The following is a 26,176-nucleotide window of genomic DNA, read 5'->3' on the forward strand; positions in this document are numbered from 1 at the left end:
TACCCGCTTTCCAAAAGTGGTATTTTCAAACACACAATATAAAAATCATCTTTACTAAAAGATGAATTTTTCTATTCTGAGTTCAGTCGTACTAAACTCTATTTCTCCATCTTGTCCCAATGGGAAGTTATACTTCTAAAATGTTATAAATATACTCCTATTATATCCTACGTGAAAAATGGCCTTTCCATAGTGAAAAACGAAATACACTATATATCAGGACATGTCGCACACATCAGTACATGTCCAATCTTTCACATGCGCTGCACCCTGCCCACAGGGCTACCTTTGGCCTACCTTGGGGGTAAACCCGCTGAAAAAGCCAGGTCTAACACCCATCAGCACTTAAGCACCTGCATACATGGGCAGTATGTAATGCCATGTAGGGTTTTTGGTTGATAGACTGTAGTCTTCGTTTTTGAGCCGATGTCTGAAGTGTTTCCATGCTGTGTGTGATGACCACCGAGGTGTGGTTATTGTGTTATGTTAAGCAGTATAAGGGAGATATTATGTAGCCTGTATGAGCTACAATATTCTTGATATTATGGTATTAGTATTGGCGAGGGCCAGAAAGATTATATATGAATTGACATGACCATATATTGTACTTAATTTAAGATGTGTGGTCAACAAAACCACTACTACCTACTGTGACTATGTAATACCCGGGCTAGAATGAGGTCAGTCCTTTATAACTTACCTGGTAATAGTTGCATGTCCTCTTTTTTTAAACTATGTTCTCTTCCTCTGTTTCAGGTGTGTGGGCGAGAGCACTAGGGCAGATGGCTGGGGTGAACGTGCCTCTAGTGGCGATGCATCATGCCTATGTGGTCACAGAACGGATCGAAGGGATTCAGGTATGGTGGCCCACTGCTTACCCTCCAAGTCATATTATGTAAAGTTTTTTTCTGCACAGAGCTGGGGACAGGTGCTGGTGTGTTCTTGTTCAAAGGTTAATCCTAATGAATGCAACCAGTTAGATATACCAGCTTTGTTCAGCGTAGCATTTTGTTAGAGAGAATACATGAAAAAAGAGATTACACCACTTTCAAACCAAACTAGTAATGAAGTATATAGGGTTAAGAACAAAGAATAGTGATTATTAAAATGGAGAGTGAACATGGTGCAGTCATCTATATCATTCTGCAACATTGTGCTATGGCTCCTCCTGTCCATCAACTCGCTCACTTGACCTGCTTATTTTGAAAGAAGAATTCACATATCTCTGCAATAATATTGCGGAGTATTTCTAGAAATACTTTTTAATAACTCCTTTTCTACATGAAGGGTTTAGTGCCCTGGTAGATGCAGGCAAATAAGTCTTCCAAAAGCTGTTCTCTCCCTGCAGTGTCTAATAATCAAAAGTTGCATTCTGTTGGTTGGATTGATGAGTGAAGGGGCCGTCAAGTTCAGCTTTTTGAAGTGTTAAATCCAAATTTCCTTTTATTCTGACCACACTTTTGAAGAGAGTTTTCCATAATCTCATCTAACAATATGTGTGTTTGGGGACATTGAAACAACCCGTCTCTGCATGATCACCACTCAGATACTATGTCAAAATATCTTGTTTACAGTACTGCAGGAAATGTCATTTTGCCCGTTTAAGCACCCCCCTCATTTCTGAAAAAAAAAATGTTAGGTAATAGTTTGGCATCATCTGTAGGTGTCCCGCCAATCTTAACCCTCCTTATTCATGTGATGTGTTTATCTCTGAAGCGAATATTCAAGTATCGGAGTTCTTACAGCAAAAATGTAATTCTACTCTGTAGGGACACAACAAACTTAGTGTGCGTACCAGCCTGGATGGAGCTCAATGTAGGATTGGTTTGGAATGAGTGTGGTGTCTGCGGAAAAGCACGAGGCTGGATCGGGTAGTGGTAAGTACAGTTTTGCAGGACTTCTATGAGGCAGTCATTACCCGAGCTGGCTGACTGAGGTATGGTGGTGGGAATCATGTTGAAAGAGAGCCAATGAGACCTTGTATTAGATTGTTTTAGCAGAGTCATGGTTTATCATAAATAGAGGTGGGTGATAATAAGCATTGGCCTCCCAAATTTGGTGAGTTTTGAAACTTTGCATCATTGAAGATTTGTGACTTAGTTCAACTTTGCCAGTCTGAAGCTTCACTGCCTGCAGTTCCCAGCAGCTTGAATGTTTGCTAGCATCAGGATGTTCCATCCATAACGAGTGGAACATCCTGCTGCTGGTTAAAGGTTCCAACTGCAAACAAGTTATGGTGAGTCAGCAACGGGTATTGGGGCATGGGGGAGTCTGGAGTTCTTGCAGCCTGTGTACAGTGATTTTTGCCCACAGGAACCTTGTCAAGAGGAATGCAGCGTGGTGCAAGGTGTCCGCTATAGGAAATGCTGGGAATGGGGCTATGAGGCACTGTTGATGCATTAATTCCTTGATTTCCCCCCCACCCCCTTAATATATGCCCTTGACTTTGAAAAACTGTTTGCACTCTAAGGTAGGATGCATTCTTTCTACATGGGGGTGGGTTTGCATCGGTCTAGAGTGGACTCCTACAGTAAGTAAACTGCGGCAGTGTGTGGCAGTGAGAGTAAAATTGTAGAGGAGTTCGTGGGAGCTGCAAGCAGATTAAAGGGGTCATAGGAGGAGGAATCAATCAATCATAAACTTTATTCGGTTTTACAGAGTAAAAACCATTAAAAAAGTACATACAAAATGTACAGTTCATAGCAGTAAAAACAAGAAATATGTATGATTTACAAAGGGCAGAGACACATATGCCGTGATTTGTAGCAAAAAAATATCATCTCCCACTAAAATAGCGGAGATTCAGAATGGGCCCATGTTCTTACCAGTGGTTATGAGTAACATTAACAATTGCAATAAATAAATAACATGTTGTGTTTCTATGATTAAAAAGAAGAACACGCATGAGTCATACCTTAAAACGGTGAGTACCTTCTCCCCCTAAAATAGCTAGTATTCCAGACAAGGTCTGGTTCTCACCAGAGATTTCAAATAGCCCACAATAAAAAATATACAGTCTGGTTTCAACAACTGCAGGTACAAAAGTGCTGGGCAAAATTGGTTAAAATTAATCCTCTTTAAAAAGGGGAGTAAAAAATGTCTCTGAGGTACTTCATAGAATTGGCAGAGGAACATAAAGTGTAACAAGTCATGTGGAGACACGTTGTTGCAGCCACAGGGTGCTAACACCTGTCCTCTGCTGCACCCTTTTGAACGGCAATTAACAAATGGAAAAAATCAAGGCGAAACCTAGACAGTAGGAACTGCTCATGGGTGGTCAGTGTTCCCAAAAGGTACGGCTCAGTAGATGGATGAGTTTTTAGGGTCAGACCTTTACGGACACTCGGTTTACATAATTCCTTCTCGTTTCTTTCTGGCTTCCTAATACAGCTAAAAGCTTTCCTAACCGAATGCACATCCTTTTTTGTTATGATAGAAGGTGTTAGAAAAAGTTCCGGGCGACCCAACTCTGCAAAATGGCCTCTGACATACTTCGTCCATGGGATTCTAGACATATGTTCAAGGTTTATACAGTCTGTTATGATCTGCTGGGTAAGCTCTAGCTCCTTGTTTGGCCAACACTTAAGCCAAAACACTAAAGGTCACAGAGTTAGAGTATCACATAAAAATGGGGCCCCCAATTCCTCATGAGCTACCAGGTTTGATAAACCAGTTGGCATTCCCAGCAGGCGTTTAAAAAATGATTCTCTGCCACCTGCAGTGCATCTGCTATGTTATACCTCCAGACTTCACCTGCGTAACATGCAGTAGCTACACCTTTAGCATGATAAATTTTCAGCATGGCTACGATTGAGCGCTTGTCCATCTTGGCAGCAAAGTTAAAAATAGCGGCAGTTATTCGGATGAGCTCCCCCTTTTTCTTCTGGATGGGAGACCCCCACTTCAGGCGGTCACCAACAGGACCCCCAGATATGAGAACACTGATGTCGTGGGGACCTTTGCAGAACCTACAGAAAAGGGTACTTTTTCGTAGGACGAGCCCCTACCTGCAAGACTTAGGATTTAGCATTATTGATGGCTAAGTCATGATATATGCCCTTGGAAATCAGCTCTATAAAAGAAGCCTATTGGAAGAGCCTGTATTGTGGACCCATGATATGATGGACCGACATGGATATCCCCTGATAGGATTCTATCGGCTATAAAGGCCCTATTAAAGTTTACTATAACTCAGTCACCCCCTCCCGACTTCCTAGAACTGCCTATCCAATCCACTCAACGTACCATAATGATGTTACATTCCACACCAGGATCAATGGGGGTATTAATTTATAACCAGTGGAGTACCTTATTCTTTAACTTGTAATCCTCTTTTATATCTGGGGGAAGAGGTGGGACATTCCCCAGGACCACTACATAAGGAGTGGATTCTGGGAGGGAGATGAATAATAGGTAGACGTTGACAGACCTCCCCTGGCAGCATCGCAGGACCATCCAGCTGGCCTACAGAAGGTTGGAGGTCCCGCCTGTGCGGGGAAACTGCCAGGGGCCTACTGAGAGTCTGACCACCTCTTGGGCCATCTACCTCCCCTTGAACTAGATGCGCCGCATGACGCTGTTGACGCTGTGCAGGCTGATGATCTCCATGAGATTTGGTGGAGTTTTTGGGTAAGCCCAGGTCAGATTTGACGACTGGTTCTGATTCTGGGATCTCCTTTGTAGCCCCACAATTTATGAAGGCATCAATTTGGGCCCCCTATCGGGGTATGTTTCCCACAGGATAGAATTGTTACTTTTTGTTAGCTGTGCAGAGGCTGTATGCACACTCATTGTCAAGTACATTGCTTATTCTGGCAAGGGGTGTGCAGGGCTTTAAGTGGGATGGAAAAGGTGTGGGGGAAAGCGTCTCAAAGGAGTGTGGCCTAAAACATATCTAGTAATACTTCCAGGATATGTGGCCTGTGTAATGAAGGGTGTGACATTAAAGCAGATACACTAAAATCCTGTGAATTCCATAGCGTGTCAACCAGCTGGTATTTTGGTGCCTCTCTATGAGCTTTCTGTTATTGCATTCAGACCTATCACACAATAACAGATATGCACTGGAAATGAGCCAGATCTATTGTTTTTGCCAATGCCTGTTAGCAGTTTAAGACCAATAACAATGGTGATTTTGTTGTGAATAATTAGAATTGAAATGTTTTCAAATCTGAAGGTATGAGACTGTGACATGTCACTGAGGTTTATGGAAAGGGTAGCGTGGTGGTCTGTATAACGTCAAAACCATTCCTGTTCTACCCTTCACCACGCTATCCATTGTAGCCTCTGAGACGCACCCCTTTCTCTCTGCATATTTTTGTTAGCCTCTATCACAACTCATCTCTTTTCTCTACTGCGCTCTCTTCTCATCATCTCCAGTTCTTTGATTCTCCTTTTTTTCAACACCCTCTTATACACACACTAAGTAACACAACACTGCATTTTCATTACTATTGTATTGTAAATGCCAACCACTGTGGGGTGGAGGGAGGGAAGTCGACAGACGACGGGATAGATAAAATTAAATTAAATAAATAAATAAAACTACTTAACTTGTGCTTGCCGTTGGTGATGCGTCGAGGTCCAAGTAAATGTTTATTTATTTATTTATTTAGTTTGACCTATTTTGTCATCTGTTGACTTCCCCACCTCACCGCTCTTACCTGTGCCGGCCACGCCTGGTTAAAAAAAAAAAAAATATATATATATATATATATATATATATATATATATATATATATATATATATATATATTTATTTACTCCACAAATGACGCGGCACTCCAGATCAGGTTGCTTATGGCATTATTTATTCATACCAAATCAAACACCAACTCAACCAACGCGTTTCAGCCTCACAGGCTTTTTTCACGGTCAGTGAGTCCCTTTTTGCTTTCACTATTTATACCCATGTCTGCCGCCATGAGGCATTATGGGACTTGTAGTGACTTTAGTGAATTTAAAACCAAAACTTTATGCAATTTGAACAATTCAAACAATCTTTAAATAATATCAAAAGGACTGTGTGTGAGTGGTTTCATTTTGGTCATTACATAGTATAATTATTTGATTGTTACTTTTCATCTACATTATTTGTAACTTGTTCATTTTCTGGATTTATTACGCTGTAGTGAAATGGTTTAGTACACTTTTATATCACTAGCGCAGTGTTGTTTCTGACGGTTCCAGTCATTTGACGTTTTGGGTATAGTACCCTATCGGCTATGTTGAAGTCTTGGAGAAAGGAAACATTCGGAGATGTTGATAAAAATGATTGAAATCTGTTTAGCGAATAATGTGTTTACATTCAAAGGGACTCATTGACCGTGAAAAAAGCCTGTGAGGCTGAAACGCGTTGGTTGAGTTGGTGTTTGATTTGGTATGAATAAATAATAAAAAAATTTGAATTGGTGTTCAGGATCCGGCTACAACGCGGAGCACCCGCTGTGGAGCGCTAGATGACTAACAAAGGATCCATATATATATATATATATATATATATATATATATATATATATATATATATATATATATATATATATATATATTACCACGCACAGATAACGCAGCACTCCTTTGGCTTAACAAAAGATGTTTATTTGCAGATGCAAATTCCTACGCGTTTCGAACTCTGTTCTTGTTCACGGTAGTCAAAACAGTTTTCACTACCGTGAACAAGAACAGAGTTCGAAATGCTTAGGAATTTGCATCTGCAAATAAACATCTTTTGTGAAGCCAAAAGGAGTGCTGCGTTATCTGTGTGTGGTAATTTGTTGCAGGCACCCATTGGGAAGGTGCTCCTCTCTAACAGGACATCGTGCGTTGGAATATATATATATATATATATATATAATTTTATTTTTTTTTTTAACACAAAAGACGCCGCACTCAGCAACTTGAAGTTTTAAAGATTTAATTGGTGCCTAGTCTGACACACCAACGCGTTTCAGCCTAACGGCCTTGCTCACTGTAGGTGGCACTACTTCCTTGCACAAATAAATACAAATTCACATTTTAAGAAATTAATGTGTGATTTCATTGTCAAAAACATCGACATTGATATACAACAATTTGTGTACTATACTCAAAATGTTTTTCTAATTTTCAGCAAATGTCAGCAAAATAATTCAAGTTTGCTCCATTTAACCATCATTTAATAAGCAACAATTGCTCTACAAACTGTGTAACTGTTTTTGACAATGAAATCGCCCATTAATTTCGTAAAATGTGAATTGTCTGACCAAGGTGAATTTTTACAATGGACTACATGTCCCAGAACTCATGGGCGTGTTTGAAACAGGAAATTGTATTTATTTGTGCAAGGAAGTAGTGCCAACTACCGTGAGCAAGGCCGTTAGGCTGAAACGCGTTGGTGTGTCAGACTAGGCACCAATTCAATCTTTAAAACTTCTAGTTGCTGAGTGCGGCGTCTTTTGTGTTAAAATTAATTCTGGCCTCTGGTCTGGCCCAAGGCCGGCACCCGCTGTTGTGCGATCCTACTTCTTTTGACCACATTGCGATAAAAAAAAAAAAAAAATATATATATATATATATATATATATATATATATATATAAATTTCACAGCTCTGCGCTCTGTCACACACCTAAACCTAGAAACACAATTAAAATACACATTAATGACCATTGCTCTGTGTGCTCAGCAGAGAAGCCAAGGATTGGATGAGCATTCATTCTGAACACCTTAATGCCCCACTGAGGACACTGTGAGAAACTCTTACTGTCTTCGGCCTCCACTACAGAGCTTTCAAAGTTGACGCACACTTTTCTTGTGTCCGAATCGCCGAGTGTGCAGATATGGCAGAAAAAAATGTTTAATTGTTTTTTGTTTTTTTTGTAAAATTCACTGCGCTTGCAGAACCATTTCTGTAAAAATATAACCGTTGCAGGCATAGAGCAAAAGCTTGATGGCAGATCAACAATAATTCAATGCACTATACTATTAGTAAAATGTACAAATAAAACCCTGTGTTGTAAACATTCACAACCTAGCTCACAGTGACACCTACAGAAGACCCACTTTACGGCCCGTGCTATTAAAATGTAAGAACTGGTCACCTGTTGAATATTTGTATTGCCTTTTTTTTCATAGTAATTGAGATGAGGGCTGGTGGGTAAACCAACGATTTATGTGCCTTTTAATAGCACTTAGGCCGATTCCAGGAGGATCTGTGAAGCTGGGCCCCTTAAATGTATTGTTCTTTTCAATGCAAGAGGGGTTTTGGGAATGAAACTTGCTCACAGGTACCCCAAGCTATGATAGTATAAAAACACGCTTTGCTAGCTTGCCACTAGATTGCTGTGGCATGGATTTTCTGCTTGTGAATGCATTCAAAGGCTTCCTAACAATCGCAGTTGACGGCGCATTCAATAATTTTGTGTTGAGGCTTGGCCCCAGTCCAGAGTTGTCCTCCAAGTAAGCCCCAGACCACCAATGGGTTTCCACACTACCAGTTTTTGCTACCCAAGGACCAGTGTGTGAGACCCTTGCTTGGTCCAAAATCCTTTACCTGTAGTTTCTTAATATTTTCAGTTAAATGCTTCCGCTTATTCTTCAAGAGCCATAATGGACCTCTGTAGGCCCATGTTCACATTCAAGGCTAAAAGTTCAGCATAGCTATTGTAGTCAGTGGGATGACCGAATATTGGCATAGAGGTTAGAGTAGATGGGATGGTCGAATACCCATGGGTCTGTTGTCAGCTCATTGCAGAAGGTGGTTCTAGTTCCAGTAATGATAAGACATAACACCAGCGGGGTAGGAACGCACAGCCCTGCTTATGTCTGTGTGCTGTTGAGATCTTTGTAGGGAGTGTATTGCCTGCTGTCAGGAATATTCATACAGCAAACAAATGATGGACGGAATGCTGACAATGCAAACACTCTCCCCCAGTCAAAAGATCTGGGTTAAATCCGTTGTTCTTTTGATCACTACGCCACCCCAGTTCCGACCCAGCCATATGCAAATCAGTCTTGACCCTGTGCCCCATTGGCTGGGTCCGAACTGGAATGGCATGTTGTGCAAATAAAACGATAGATTTAGGCCCAGATCTCTGTACTGGGGTGAATGTATGACATTGTTCTACATTCTGTCCATCAATTGTTCTTTTTGCATTTGTCACCCCGAGTGGGACGGGTATGCCCAGACATGGGTACCGTGCTCTCCATGCCACTTGAATCCAACTATCCTGGCTGTTGAGGGCTGAATGCCTGAAACCGGTTCTAGGATGCTTGTTTCCAGTCCTGGGAGGACCTGGCAGTTGGGGCTTGACTGTTCCCATTGGGCACAGGGTCAAGACTGATTTGCTTATGCCTAGGTCCAAACTGGAATGGCATGGTGAGCAAAAAAATGATGGATTTAGGCCCGGATCTCTGTACCGGGGTGAATGTATGACATTGTTCTTCTGCATTCTGTCCATCAATTGTTCTTTTTGCTTTTGTCAGGAATATTCTGACGTGTATCGAGGACCTATTCAATGAGTTACCTCAAAAGGTACCATTTATACGTCACTTTAAGCTAATAATACATTGGTTCGATACAGCAGTTCATACATCACTTCTGCATCTTCTAATTGCTGTGAATAACAGAGGTAACTGTTGCCTATCTACTTGGTACTCAATGTGCTGACCTCTGAAGAATGGTTGACAGATTCTACCCTGCTGAGCTTTGACCTGGTGGCCTTCATATTACGCAGGTGCTAAAGAACCCATTAACTCCCATCATTGGCTGTCGCTATCGGGCTAAGGGTGTATTCTGAGACAAAGCTTGTGCCACAGTCTGCAGATGCATAAATGCACAGATGAGCCAACATGGACCTGGGTTCTGTCTGGGTGTTAATAGGTGCATAAAAGAGTCTTGGAATTTGAGTGTTAACTACTATTATGTTTCTACATTCATAAGCCCTCATTCTGATCAACCTGATAAAAATGTCTTTTGGCAACAAATCGTAGTGTACGGCCCAATTGGCATTACAAATTTGTGAAAAATGTCTGCATTGATTGAGCAGTTTTTCCTGCTCAAAGTATACCAAGCAACAAATATGTGCAGTTAAAAACTAAATATTTTGAGTTTTTCAGCTCGGACCTGGGAATAATATGGGTTTACTGTGTTAATAATCTATTTCCAACTTGCAAACTCTAGGCCCCCTTATTGACTAATGTGTTTGACAAGATAGCCATAGTAGCCCCCCCACCCACTCCCCTGGAAAATGAGTAGATTAGTCCAGATTCATAAAAAGGGTGATAAGGGGAACCCCAAGAACTAAAGGCCAATTTTGCTTATAGATACCGCAGCAAAACTTATGGGCCGCCTCCTTTTATCTAGGTTAGAGACCTGGGCGGAGGATAGAAATATACTAATGCAGCCACAGTATGGTTTCAGACTGTGAAAGGGAACAGTAGCTCAGTGCCTGAATATTTAATTAATTATGGACAAATAGACTTGAGCTAACGGTGGGAAAATGTACCTCGTATTCATGGATCTATCTGCTGCATTTGACTGTGTGTCCCACCCTAAACTCCGGTCCATAATGGAAGAGATGGGGGTCGACCAGGTCATGATTGACTTTATTTGCCAACTCTATTCTGATGCTTCATGCGTTCGATACAGGAAGAACGGGGAATGCACCCGCCCTTTTAAGATCTTAAGGGGGGTAAGGCAAGGGTGCGTTCTCACACCTTTCCTTTTCTCCATTTAAATGGACGGCATTGAAAAAGCACTAGTGGGCGCAACCTTGGATGTTCCTGTGACTAACTCCAACGGCTACCAATTATGGCCTACGCCGATGATGCCGTGCTGATGGCAAAAACCATGGTTAGGCATCCAACGTCTCATATCAGCCTATGCGGTATTTATGTATTCGCTGGATTTAAAAGTGAACCAATCGAAATCTTTTATAATTGTTGCAAGGGCTGGAAAGTGAGGCAAAGCACTGTATTTCCATATGGACTCAGTAAAAATTGAGGTGGTCGAGTCCTTCCCTACTTGGGGTACTTTTCGACAAAAGTCAAATGTGGTCACAGCTGGTCGAAGGAAGGGCCATGGGTATGGAGAGGAGCCAAATGGCGATAAAATCTTTCGCTAATAGGCTGGGTACAAAACCATTAGTCGCCATTAAAAAGATTTATCACGCAAAGACTAAATCAGCAACCACTTACGCGGTGGAGGTGTGGGGTATGGCACCTATTAACTCTCTTCAATCCACTGCGAACACACTTTTAAAATTATTAACTTCCCTCGCAATCCTACTCTAATTATGTATTTCATATATTATTGGGTCTACCTTATATTACTGATTCCATTAGATTAGCCCCGCTCCTACTGTGGCTCTCCATGTGGCGTAGGGACGCTGTGCCCCTCAAACAAGATATTATTAGAGACACCTTAAAATCAGAGAACTACACTAAGATCAGATGGCTGAACTATGTTGAATTGGAATTGACTGCTATAGGGTTGAAAGACCTTTTTAAGGACCCAACTTCCTGCAGAAAGATCTCTAGGCAGAAGTTGGTGGATACATGTATGCTGCGGGCCCAATATATGCGCAGGGTGAGAAACTATTGCAAACAGCTGGTCCTACCGAGCAACCCCACCCTTGTCAGAGGGAAGATATTTTTACCTAGCAGCTATCCCCACATCACACCATAAATTCATCCTACTAAGATTTCGCTTGAATTTGATATTGAATTTGATATCACTGTTGATCGGGTACCCGGTGAGAAGATTTAAGCCCTCTGAACTGACTTTGTCCCCTTGTGATATCCAATCTCCCTAAAATGATTTTCATTTATTATTTTTCTGTGGTTTATATCTGCAGGAGAGAAAGAAATCAATCATCTTGATTTTAAAGCGGCATAATTTTAAACTATGTCGGGTTGCATTATACTTTTAAAGTCACTGTCAAATCCTTTTGTCTGCTTCTCAGTAGCGTCTTTTTTATGGGCATGTATGAAAAAAGAAAACAATGGGCCCATAACTGATCTGGACTTTTTTATTTCTTATTTTGACATACTCTGATATTTAACAACTGATATTTTAACTTGTATTTAAATAGTCATAGGTGTATATGCACGGAATGTTTAAATGAATTTGACTGTCCACTCCTTGTTTAACAGGAACTGGGATTGTGTGATAATTGAGGCTGTTTATGTATTCTTGTTTATGTACATAATTGGAAAAAGATTGAATACATTTTTTTAATGTAGAGGTAAACGTGCAAACTCTTAACGATGAGGGGAACACTAAACCTTCTGCCAGCAGTAATTCCCCCTGCTGTGTCACTCTATTCAGTTATCGAGGGACTCACTTGGCGTGCCTCAGCCTTTTGAGCCGATTCTGGACTAAAATCGCAGACAGAGAGTGGTGTGGAAGTGAGAACTGAGCAGAGTGCCTCGTATGCTGGCGGGGAGAGGGACTGGTTGAGAGAGACCGGATTCGAGAGGGAGGCTGTGAATGGAATAATTACATTGGAGAGGGAAAGAGCGAAAGAAAATCTAACTTTAGAAAAAAGCAAATGTGTAGAGACAGTGAGGTGGAGATGGTAGGGACTGTAGAGACGCTTAGGTAATAGTGATCTAAATTCTCTGTGTTGTATCAGATTATTATAGTCACATGTAAATCTGATGTGTCTGTATAACGCCCACGTGCTTTCCAGTGATGGAGCCCTGTAGAAAACTTGCGAGTACATTCATCCCTGTGGAGCGCACCAGATTCTCTTTGAGTGCCTTAACCATGGGCCCACTTTGGACACCCCTTGGCACAGAACGAGCCATCCTTTCCAGGAAGCTTTCTGTGACAACAGTCCCTGAGGCTCCCAGCTGACCTCCATATTTGTAAAGCTGCGTCCGAAACTCATCGGTGGGTTAGAACTAATGAAGGAACCTTGCGCACCTTTCTTTCTCGAGCAAGTAGCCACAGCCGAGGGTGCCGTGGCCCTCGTCGCCAGTGTGATGTTGGACCGGCTCAGGCCACATGCTGGGAGAAGACAGACACGGACACCACATAGCTCTTTTTACAGCTTTTGACAAATCCTTGCACTACTTTTAGTATTGCAAAATTTTTAGTGGCAGCTGCAAGGGCTAAAGCTAAAGCCATTGGCAATTCTCTGTCTTAAAAATGTCCCTATTTAGGGGAAATAAAAATGCATCTTCTTATATAAAATGAATTCTTAACTTGTATATAGTATTTAATATGTGTTTTTTAGGCAGATGCTTTTTAGGAAAACTGTACGCTTAAGTATGCTTTCCATGTAATATCATATGTTTGTTTTGTTTGAATGTTTTTTTTGTCTCTTTGTATGACTTGGAATAAGTCGAATAAAGATATTCTGACTGACATAGTTTGGTGTGATAACTGGCCACGAGCACGTGCACCCGGGCCCTTTTATTGGCGGGGCCACGTCACTCGTGGCACCCATGATGGATGGGTGTGGGGGTGCAAGTGTGTCCAGCCCTCGAGGGAGTGGCTGGGAGAACGGCTTCATGTGGAGCACTAGAACGTGCCCCGCAGGACACTACAGTGCTCTCAGGATAAGCTTGCGAAGTCGACAATAAAACTTAACTCACAATATTCGGGCTGCCGATTTCCTCCAGGTCCCATTCACGCTGATGGCTGGAAATGAAATGCTGGGGATGAAATGCGAATAGTTTTGTGCTTTTCGCTGAGTCATGCTGAAATGTTGGCATACTGGCCAAGGTGTGAACGGGCTGGAAGTTTCACACTTTATAACCTTGCAACCATAATACTGTCCGTAATCCAGATTTAGCACTCTGTGCTGTTACTATATGTACCGCTAGATGTCGCATCAGCACGACGTGAGCTTTTTTCATTTTTTCAGTTCTAGAAGAACAAATACCACCACATCCATCAAGTCGCCGCGCGCGATGGAGAGCAAACTTTTGAGATTCCATGGGATGTCACTTGACTATATGTATGAACTACGTTTCTGCGTTGTGATTTGTTTAGAAAAAAAAAGAAAATTCTTTATTTCCAGTGAGGAGAGGTAGGCGAGCCAGTCTGGAGCTTGAGCCTCGAGCCGAAAGCCAAAGCTGTCGACTTTGGAACTGGCGAACCTTGTTCCAGTCTGGTCGTCGACTCCGCAACCTGTGACTCTCCTTTAATCTCCCCGTGCATATCAAAATGAACGTGCCCGTGTGCAATGTAAATGGTGGCCATTTAAACAACCCCGATAACTTCGGTCGAGTTTATGCTATATAAAAACTGCATAAACTTTTTCAAAGAGGTAAAAAGAAAACCTTAGCATAAGGAAAGGCAAATAGATCGCCTTTTAGTGGCTAATTTGTACAAAGTGAAACTACAAAAATGTAATAAATCGCGGCTTCCCTCCTTAAATTATGTGATTTTAGGCAAATATTTTACTTCACCAGCATTTCTTTTTCATCATTTTTGTGTATGAAATCTTTCAAATATGTGAGGTCAGAATACCAGTTGTACATAAAACTATTGTGCTTGATTTAATAGACTATAATGGTCCCTCTTTGTTCACTAATGGTTCATGTTTAAAACGATCACTTTTACTAAATACTTCTCGGTGCATTTCTTGAATGTGATGTATTAACTTCAAAGCTTCCTCATGTTAAAATACACTTGAAATTTTTTTTTTAAGAGACTTTATATTTTACGGGTGTTTGTTGTATAATATACATAGCAAACATTTTCACTAAGATCCGAGTCAGACCGTTGGCCCAGCTGTGGCTCTGCTCGCCCTGTTAATCTGTTGGCTTGTCCAACTCTAACAATGAGGACCTTTCTCTGTATCGAGAGGCAGTCGGTGATTGCTAATCTGTGCATGTACAGGGTACTTTCAATTGCTGCTGTTTATTATTGGAGACCCAAGGGCGTTATGTGCTATTGCACTCATTTGAATATCTAAGTTAAGTCCTTTGTGCACTTGTATCCTCATCATACCTGCTGCTTGTCGCTACTGCCCCGCCAGCGGCCCTACTGGTCCCGCGAGCCCGCAATGGGGAGGCCACTTAACTGGAGGGTGCCAGAACTATCAGCCCAAGCAGCGCCTGTGCTGCTAACGTGAGCTCGATACAAAAGGGGATGATGGACGGAGCGTTTGAGCAAATCAAACACTCACCCCCAGTCAACTGATCTGGGTTTAATCCATCACCATTCTTTAGCTCACTCAGTCACCCCAGTTCAGACATGGCCATATGCAAATCAGTCTGACCCTGTGCCTCATGGGAACAGTCCAGCCCGAACTGTATCGCTAACGTCAGCTCAACGCGCCAGAAGGCGCTTAAATTGCGGCCGGGCTCCTGCAGCGTGGAAGCCTCATCATACCTGCTGTATGCCGCTACTGCCCTGCCGCCAGCAGTCCTACCAGTCCCGCGAGCCCACGAGGGGAGGCCACTTAACCTGAGGTTGCCAGAACTATCACTCCCAGCATCCCAAGCGGTGCCTGTGCCGCCAACGTCGGTTCAACGTGCCAGGATAAGGCTGGGCTGGGCCCACTCTCTAAATCTCACCTATTGGCCCAAACTCCAACGTTCATCCTCTCCCAGAACTGTGTAAGTGAACCACTGGGGCTCCGGGGAAGCCTACCAACTGGCAAATGAGACACTCAACTTCTCTCCATCTTACCTTGACTTGACTTTGGCCTTATTGGACCATGGCTAAAGTAAGGCAGGTGGATTAGAGGGAGGGTACACCAATGTCTATGCAGAACTCAACCCTTGACAGTTTTTTAACGCGAGCTGCAATGGTTATAGATGAGGAAATACTTGTGGTTCAACGCCTTCTATCAATAGAGGGGGTGTCTGATATATGCCTGCACCAGGATGTAATAACCGATGGGCAAAAAAAGGTAACTTTATCAGAGCGTCACATTTTAGAAGAACTGACAAATGACTTGGATAGCCTTGAGTTGCACTCGCATCAATCCTAAGAATTAACGGTATCCGGCCCCCTGCCAAAAGAAAGAGGAAGCTTAAACGCTTAGTCTGAATCAATAGTAAACACAAGATCAGAGAGAAAACAGAGACAGATCCCCACTGGGGATAGTAATAGGCCTATTGATGTATCAATAGTTTAAACAAGCCCCCTTCCTATGATTCCGTCCCTCACAATTATATCCCCACAAGACATCAAACTCCTTATTGGATGGGCTAGTTGAAATAATGCAAAAAAGATTATCACCCATCCTGAATAGGCTTGATAACTAAAATAATGTAGAAAGTGTAAAAAAGACACTTCCATCGCAAACCAGGGAACTAACTAATTGTGGCTTATTAAGCTCTGGCACCGGAAAACAATAAGGAAATGATAAAGGGGGGTGAAGATAACAAGAAAGTTAGCAATAAGGCCGAAAGGCACTATGGCAACTTAGTGCAACCTTTAGTGAAGGCTAGGGATCAAACAAGCGACCAGGCCAAACTTGTAGATAATAGTAGGGATACTACCAGGCAACACAAACATGATGGAGATAATGATTCTACCAGCACTAGTTTGACGCAGAATAGGAAAGAACCGATAATGATGTCATTCGTCACCTTCCCCCAGACTGCTATCCTTACGTGGTGATCTTAACTAATGTACCACCACTTAGAGGAGAGAAAAAGGAATCTTTTACTCAACTAAAGAATAAGGCTTGTCACTGGCTCACATAGAATTCTAGTTCCGGCTTTCAAGATATTCTGTATACTTGTAGAGTACACTGGGTTGGTCCCCTACGGAAGACAGTAAAGGGAGATTGTGTAGTGATCAATTGTAGATCACCAGACCTAGCTAGGCAACTACTCAACAGCTGGAGGAAACAACCTGGACAAGAACCAGAATATACAATTTAGTTAATGCCCCTAGGCTTCTTCTTTAGGCATTTCAAGCAGACCAGGCAAAGTTCCCAACAAATTGTCCATCCGCTTCATAACCTAGTAAATAGGCAAGTCCACTCCCCCCTAGAAGGCCGTAAAAGATTTGAAGCTCTCACCGACTTAGATAGTCCAGACTGACTAAATCGAGGGAGAGGGGCCCCAGGAGATAGTGCAGCCATAATAACCCATGTTGAGGGAAACCTAGTCAATGACAATGTGGCGGGTATGGAATTAGCTACTATCCTACTCACAAGGCACAATACATATGAAAGAATCCAGATACCAACAAATGGTAATTCTTTATCGAGTCAATGGCGATGGGGAAGTGAGTGTAATGAACAAGCTCTGCAGATTATATCATGGAACATTGCTGGTATTAGATCTAAACTAATAAACTGAAAATAATATCTATTCAGGGTTCAGATATATAATTTCACAGAGGCGATTGAACAACCTGGGACACCACCCCTCGACTTGTACGTCTTTGATGAAAGAGCGTATGTTAACACATTTTAATCTTGTCCCACTATTGCAGGCAATGAAAACATGGTAGAGTGGGGCCTGATTCGAAGCCTCTCTGTGCGTTTACAAAGTTTTTGATATATATAAAGCTCATCGACTTTTGGACGTTAAGTCCAGTAAACGGTAAATGAAGTCTAATGAAAAGGAGTAAAAGAGCATAATATCATTCACCCAAGTTCACAAATATTTGAAAGCACAACTAAAGAAGCTGTGCAATGCCCACAACCGCCTGTACACATGAACGTCAATTTATCAGAATGCCAGGGGTAGCGGAAGTGACCTCACAGGCCATTTGACCATTACTTTCACTCATACACACATAAGCTTACACATGCGTACACTGTCTCACATAGCACACTCCCACCCATAAGCAAAAAGACAACATACATTTAAAGCATGTATTACTTACCTGCGCTACAGAGAGGGTCATATTCCATCTATTGTACTCCATTCATATTACACCAATAGTGAATAATATATTACTCGCTTAGGGGGACCAGAATTTTAAAGCGAAAAACCGGGACATTTCACAAAAATAGAAGAAGGACTACAATTTTACTTCAAGCGATGAGGGCGCTCCTCAGCAGAGAATTACAGAACAGGCAGTAAGAACATACATAACATACAATTTTTAAGCCCAGTAGCATGCCTGTTAATTAACTTGCTTTCTTGAAATAACTGCTAACTATTCCTGCTTTGTAAAACACAAAAAACACCTCCTACCGTTTTCAGTCGACCCTCTCCAAAAACGGCGACATGAGCTAAATTTCTTGAAATTTGCTGGGACAGCTGGTTAAAAACAGGGACCGTCCTGGCAAAACGGGGACGCCTGGTCACCCTATACTCGCTGTTAGTGTAAAAAAAAAAGACAGAAAACAAGGAACGTGGAACGTCAGACAAAGTTCATACGACAAGCTGCCCCTATGTCTCTTGCACTGATCTTGCCACCTCTGAGGCCAGGCCTCGCAAAGGAAGTGCAAGGGACATGCTTGAAGCCGCAGCTGCGACCTCTGAAAGACGCCTATGACTGTACTGCCCAGAACATTAGCATGCTATGCCCAAAACGGACCACACAGATCTCGACAAGTTTTGAAGTGAACTTTGCAGACTGTGACCGTGTACGGTAAGTTGAGTGAAAGCCATATTTTGAATCTTTACCGCATTCGGCGAGCTAATTTCTGAACATGCTATGGTACTATTGGTTATTTCTTTTCATGATCCACCTTTACTTTAGTGTCTGCTTGCTCCCTTTGGTAGAACCCAGTCACTGAAAGAGTTTTCATTAGGCAACCCACTTTCAGAGGGGCTCATCAGTGCAACACAGCTGATGGTTCTCAAACTCTCACAGCAATAGCCAAAAACCATGAGCTCTTTCGTGCTTACTTACTTTTGATTTTTTGGAGAAAGTGCAGACCCTCTATCTCACGAGAAGATGGCCCTTTGCCTGAGTACCAGACTTCTCTTCAACCCCCTAAATTATGGTCGCATCTACACATCCTTTTAAGTGGTTTTAAGCACGACAGCCATTTGAGACACCCTTCTCCTGTCTGGAATCAAGGAAGTCCTGGGGTATCTGAGCTGGCAAATGGCTCCTTTCCTGTTTGACTTATTGGTTATCTAATGTTTGTGCTGGTAAATTTCATCAGCATGTTCTTGCGTGTAGTGTCATCATCACTGTCTATCACCTCCTTCAAGATGGTGTACCTACTGTCATCATCTTTGTGTTTCCGTAATTATGCAGATGATAAGCAATGTGGAAGTAGACCTGTGCTGTGCAGGTCAAGCATTTAGTACCATCCAAAGTTGGTGGAGTTTACCTTGGCTCAGCCTCAATGAAGGGCAAAAGGATTATCCATATAGTATATCAAAGGCAAAGTACAAGAAAATAAAAGATTTTAAAATGTACATCCAAGTTGGGGCCATGTGTATGAATATCAGCCATCTTCAGCCAGGATAGCTTGACTCCAGTGGCGCAGTGAGCACAGGACCCACGTCTGGGCATACCCTTCCCACATAGGGTGAATAGCAAAACAAACAAGATGATGGACGGAATGTTGCCCAGACGTGGGTCCCTTGCTCACTAAGCCACTGGAGTCAAGCTATCCTGGCTGAAGACGGCTGATAGCCAGAAACCGGTCCTAGGATGCTTGATTCCGGTCCAGGAAAGACATGGCTTGGCAGTTCGGGCTGGACTGTTCCCATGAGGCACAGGGTCAAGACTGATTTGCATATGGCCATATCTGAACTGGGGTGGCTTGGTGAGCAAACCCAGATCTATGACTGGGGGTGAATGTTTTGCCATTGTGCAACATTCCGTCCATCATCTTGTGTGAATTACAGAAAGCATACAGCAATAAGTGAGCACGTATCACTGTCAGATTCTCATCAGTTCACTCAATTGACAAGTACAGTAAGGCCCCAGCATCGTAGGGCAAGCAAATTCAATCCCGAATATCACAGAAAGACTATGGGCTTATTTAAGTTACTCTAGCCACCTCTGCCTCAGTCTGTGGTGCAGAATGTTGCAGGACATATGCACAGAATGGTCCCCATATGTCTTTTATTCGCAATTGGGCCAGCATCGGGTCCCAACAGGCATGCAGCTGTTCATTGCAGTTGGCAATGTCTTTCAACTAGTCATTGAGTTTAAGCCTGGGATCTCATCCCCCAATGGATCACTACATTCCTCTTGTCAAGCAGTACTGACACAGCAGTGAATTTCCGACCTGTAACAGGAATGTTTTCGACATACCCCAGCTGGGCCAAGAGTGGTATATTAGGGAGCTTCTAGTAGCTTGGACCAGAAAGTGCTAATGGGTGGGAATTGCCATGCCCTGTGGAAGAACCCTTTACACAGTCTATGTGGTTCTGTTGGATGCCCTTTAAGAACTGCTGCTAATTTTAAGGTAAGCGTTTTAACAATCCACCTACACAACTCGATGTACTCATCGGGAACACATTTGTACACAATTCTGTGTAATTCTTGTATGGCCTAGCCATATGATTCTTAATAAAGCCTCTCAAAATGGGCTAGTGAGGTTGAGACACTTTTACTTCATGGGTCAGACTGGTTTTAGGGTTCAGGTCAAACTAAAAAATCTACCTGTGTTTCGACTCGTTCAGAGTGTGTGTGCTATAGAAACATCAATTTGGGTCTTCATCAGGACAGTGCAAGGAAAACCCTAGAACTTGGGATAATTAATCCAACGGTTCTATAAAATGACCATTTGTTGGGCTATATCTAATGGCCTCAAGAATCGAATGAGTCAGAAGATATGGGCCACTTCAACTTTAGAACATCATCTATCAGGAACTAACTGATCAATTCGTTATCAGGTTCTCCTGGTTATACTATTCTCATCTGAAGACTTGAAAACTTGGATTTTAGAAAAGACTCTTCTTCTTTGTAATCTCATGCAGATTAATTCAGCACCGGGGTTCCACATCCAGGTTTGTTAGTGCTTTATTAGTGGGATGATGATGATACAAACCTTGGTTAAGAACCATTTATCTGATACAAATTAAGAACTCATGGCACATCATCTTGTTTTATGTTAGAACTTAAGCCTTTACCTGGTGAGGGGTTCATGACACATCCATTACAAGCTGGGTGGGGGAGCAAATGTGGGTAAAAACATTTTGTGCCCACCTATGTTCCCTTCCTGTGGCAATTGGAACGCATCTGAATTCAAAAGTGTTCGGACTGGGAGCTTGCGAGTGCCACATCACCAATACAGGAGTCAAGAAGCTGGTTGAATGCAGAGACTGGACATATGCTAAAAATTTGCAGAGTCTACGTAGAATTTTCTGTGTGCTACTATAATTTTCAGTAGTGCAAGCTGGCATGTGACGTTAAAGCCTTGTACATGTATAAGTCAATCGAATGGGGATATGCATTACAGGTATAGCTGGTCCTCCCTAATTAAGGTTGGTTTCTCATTTCCTAATTGAGTTGAACTGACGTAAGGGATTCCCTTTGTAATCATTTGTGGCACAGAAACTGAAAAGCGTACCAAATTTTATTGGCACAGCCGATCTCCTAATTTCGATGTTGCAGCTAGATTGCTCTGGCATCCCTCATCCAACATATATTTTTCTTCAGGCGTTTGAATAATTTTCAAATACAATGGTGTAGATGGGCTACAGGAATGGTGGCGGATCCTGAACTCCACGGGGGATCTCTGCTTTTCTGCCTCCACTCTCATCATGAGAGAGAATCCATAGTAGTATATATTTCAGGGGATATTTAAACTTCCTAAGCCATTGCTGGGTTGGACTAGAGACCTGTGGGGCATGTGACTCTGAGTGATGCGAGGACCGCGGCTGTCCATACTTTGCTTGGAGTTAAGAAGGCGGCATGCATTTGACTTTGAAGTAGTGCCTGATGTCTCGATCAGTGAGCTAACATGCCCCAAGAACATAACTGTGCAGGAGGGCTGCAGCCTGGATCTTGCTTTGTTAGGAGGCAGGTGCGCTTCAGGCTAAACAAAGCAGTGGATTGGCGTGGGGGTGTCCATGATGATATTGACTTTCAAGCATGGGCTGGACTGAGACTGAGTTCTCCTGAAATGCAGTGATTGAACAAGTTCCAACTGATGGAGATGCCATTTGCGGTTCTTGCTACCTCATTTGCAATAGTATTTTGAGTAAGATTCATAAGCGTGTGAGCCACAGGTATATCTTCCACAATATGGCTGCTGATCACTGTTTAACAAGAAACCTGAAGGTCGAATATAGCTGAGATACTTGAACTAACACTTGACGGATTGCACATCAAGGATTTTAATACATCAGTAATCAACAGTCGGACTGGCTTTCAACAAAAGCTGTTTGAGTCCTATCAGCCCACCCAAGTGGCGGAGCCTCATCATGTAGGACCCCCAAAACTAGGTCTGTGTACGAAAGCCCAGGTGTATTTTGGCTTCGTGTCACTAGGCCATAGTCTGGTCACCGCAATTGTTCTTACAGATGATGGAGCTGATGTGTGCAGTGCAAAAAAATGAATAAAGTGAGGTGTATTAAAATGGCTGTCAAGGCAAACAAAGAACTTTATTAGTGTTCACCTGAACGTCAGACTAAAAAATAGTGAAAGGACAGTGTGACAAAATCACTGTCTGGATTGCTTGGTAAAAATTATATATAGGGCCAACATGTTTCTGCCGAAAGGTGGAGGTTCACCGGCATTCATCAGGGCCAAGCTCTTATGTATGCTACTGCAATTACACTATCAATCGTGCTTGATAAGAAACAATGGAGAAATAGAAAATCTAACAGACCATTATCAGAGACCACGCCGAGAGGTACCGACGGATAGAGCGGGGCCTCATTCTTCCGAGCAGTTGCCGGGTGAGGTGAGGCTATCTTCCCACGCAGAGTTGGGGAAGATCTCTTCTAACATCTGTGCCAATCGAGAGGACATGGTAGGATGGTCCTAATGACCGCTCATCTGTTCCTGATAATGGTCTGTATTCAGATCCTCTGTCAAACACAAGGTGCAAATTAAACCCGTATTTGACGAGGAGTCGACCCCACCTCACCTGGCAACGGCTCAGGAGAAAGAGGCTACGCTCTAGTAACGCCGACCTATTCTCCACGATGTTAGTAGCATGATTGCAGGAAGTTAAAGTTAAACGGCAGCCACTGTTGTAAACGAAGTTCTTTACAATGATAATGGCAGGGGAACATTCTAATGACAAACTGCCACTTGCGTAACAAAGTGTTATATTATTGCGCATTAAAGGAGCAGTGTCATAAGTTTGTGGAAACAGTATGCTTAATTTAAAACGGTCATAATCACCGCTGGTGGTTGCATGCATTGCACTAAGAAGCAGAAGTATATCAAGCCTCTGATTTTAAGCGTGCATCTACTATGAATTATCGGCAATCAAAAGTTTCAAATTACTATTCTGTGTAGAGAAAACAGCATAAGGACGCTATGTTCTTACGTGATCTCACTCGAGACCTGTTTTAAGGGGAAACTCCACGCCGCTGTGCTCTTAATTAGTTTCAAGCGAGACCTAAAAACACCCCTCTCATAGATAGTCTGGTTTGCACTGTGAATGAAGACTCACAAAGTGAAGTGACAGGTGAATTGTAAGAAGGCGTATTCCGGAATAGAGAGAAGTGTTACCTACCATCCTAATGGTAATGGGTAAGTCGAGAACACTTGTGAAACAGTCAATCCAGTTGACTGTGTGGGCAAGAATGCGATTGTCTTTGAATTTCTCATAGTCCACCATTGAGTATTCAGCAACACACTGTCTGCAATCAACTTTACACCATCACAGCTGTTTGGTACCAAGGAGATAGTGAGGAAGTCAAGAGGACAGTGAAAGAAACAGCAAGTAGAAGTAAACTGTGGCAAGGAAAGTGCTGTTAAAAAAGATATCACATGGGTTATCAAGACTATCTGAAGCAGAGGAGCTAGATAAGGTTTGTAATTATTCTTTAAAGCTGCGGAGTGATGATATGTGTAATGTGTCAAGATAGTGAGAGCCTTTTCTGGGAAACGGTGTCTGCGTGATGGAGCAGATGTACCCCGATTGAATGTAGAGGCTGTGGTTGGTCAAATTAGAATGAAACTATTCTGGAAAAATAATGGAAGAGGAATGACAGGTGGAGAGTTTAGTAATGAAGAGAGAAGGTAAAACAGAATGTAGAGAAAGAGAAAATCATGATAATGTGTAGGTCAGTCTTACCAGTTTGATAATCATGGCGCAAGCTGAATTTGCAGATCATTACGTGGTTTAGTGGGTCTGTTCTTTTCTTATCTGCATTGATTCAGGTTAGTCTGCAAAGAGAATGGACAAAGCATGGGGCCATAGGAGTGGAATATTTATGAGCTTAGAGGGGACATATATTGGAGGAAAAGGAGATGAAATGGAGTCCTGTAGAAACCTTTATCTCAGTCATTCCTTTTCTTTTCATTGGATTCCACACACAATAACAATACCCTGCCTACACATTATAACTTGCTATCAGGTGGTCTGTAATTGAAGGAAGAGGCATCAACTAGCATGGTGTAACCATGACCTAGGATGTAACGAAGGGGGCTGGATTATTTTGAGCAAATAATTCTCCTATTTTGGGCATCCTGTCAGGAACTGAAATAAATAGCAAAATATCTCACAAAACCCCTAAATATGGCCTATCTATTTTTATGGAACAGAAGTGCAATGAAACTAATATGTGATCCTGGAAGAGTTTACCCTAGCAGTGGTTCCGAGAGCCATCAAAACGATAATTGGGAATTTTGAGACCGTCCAACGTGTTGATGATCTGTGGTCTTATCATTGCAGTGAGAGTATGAGGGGTGCAACTATTCTTACACATGGTGCATGGATCGATGTGCAACCATCAAATGACAACGGTTCATCCTCACTTTTCACCTCCACTAGGACAAACCACAATATCAACTAACAACAAGATGAGTAGGACCGACAACAACCCTATGGAGGCAGATGGTAACTGGGCCTAAAATAAAATGGCAGGAGGATGGTGCTCTCAAGCCAGAATGTAAGATGCCAATAAGACAGGTCCACTTAATGTGCTGTAGCTTCCTCCCTTTCCACTTTTTATAACCACTTGTAGTTGCCATTTTGCTTCTTTGTCGCTGCCTCTCTTTCCATCTCCTACCCCTGTCTACTGTTACTGCTTTCTTGTGACCTCTCCCATATAATCACCCTCTCTTTTCTCTTCTTTATACCTTTATACCTTCTTTATATGCTGTTTTCTTCTCACCTTTTCATCTCGTCTCCTCGTTCTAAGCCTTCACCATTCCTCAGCTCTCAACTTTCCACATCATTCACTCACATATTCCCTCCTTCCCATCACACTCTGTTTGCTCCTCTCTGTATGATCCCATCCCCTAGGCCGCCCCTCCATGACGACCACTGGGAAAGCACAACCCGCTCAAAACATTGACATGGATAGGATGCTTGTAGGCAGGGAGGGTGAAGATTGATAGCCCTGGAGAATTACAGGGACATGGAGACTGAGGAAGCTCTGGCAGTGAACGGAGGACACGCTCCTGTAACCTAGGCAGAGGGTTCCAAGACTGCACCCGCTTGGGGCCATAGTCCTTGGTTTTAACATTACAATCAACCACACACAACAATACACCAAAATATTGTGAAATGGCATGTGCTGGGTGATATAGAGAATGAGTAATATCCTACGAGTCATCCAGCAATTATTATTAGGTAATATCTCTAATAGCAGTGCTTAATTTTAGGTTGTGGGTGCTACCGGCACACATTGTTGGGGACCAGCACATATTTTTCTGTATTAAACAAGAGAGGGAAAAAGTCACAAAACTGAAAGATGGAGAAACACATACAAGAGGAGAATGCAGGTACCTAGAAATGTGAGATTAAGGGTCAGGGAGTGTCTGGTAGTGGATTAAAGAGATATGAGGTGAATTTAATATCACACAGCTTTGGTATTTGGTGCGTGGACATTTCATTGCATTGGCGGTGAGCTTCTGAGACTGCCGCTTATGTCTTTCAAATTAAGCCCAGCCGAACAGTGCTTCCAACTTCTATGTGTGTTTTTTTTAACATGACAATAGGGTTTTAAATATCTGCCATACAAGTTGAAATAAATGCGGCCCAATAAAACATGTTATTTGGAGCAAGTCCAGTAATAGCCATGAATTGAGCTTTTTATTATTACAGTGCAGATGTTAAATGCCATGCTCTGCATTAGTTGAGCCTAGAATCCTAACAGAGGTTCAAGTAATGCATTACATACAACATAGGTTTGACTAGCATAACAAAATGTTACAGGAAATACATCAC

General features: G+C 42.4%; 1 protein-coding gene across 1 annotated transcript in view; it reads left to right on the forward strand.

Annotated features, from left to right (window-relative positions):
- Positions 1 to 26,176, forward strand: part of SARDH (sarcosine dehydrogenase) — a 741,717-nt gene that overhangs the window by 90,284 nt on the left and 625,257 nt on the right. Inside the window, exon 6 of the mRNA XM_078641957.1 lies at positions 757 to 857. Coding sequence (XP_078498083.1) covers positions 757 to 857 — 101 coding nt within the window. The remainder of the gene's footprint in view (positions 1 to 756; positions 858 to 26,176) is intronic.

The sequence above is a fragment of the Lissotriton helveticus genome, chromosome 5_1 (assembly GCF_964261635.1).
Source record: "Lissotriton helveticus chromosome 5_1, aLisHel1.1, whole genome shotgun sequence".
NCBI lineage: Eukaryota > Metazoa > Chordata > Amphibia > Caudata > Salamandridae > Lissotriton > Lissotriton helveticus.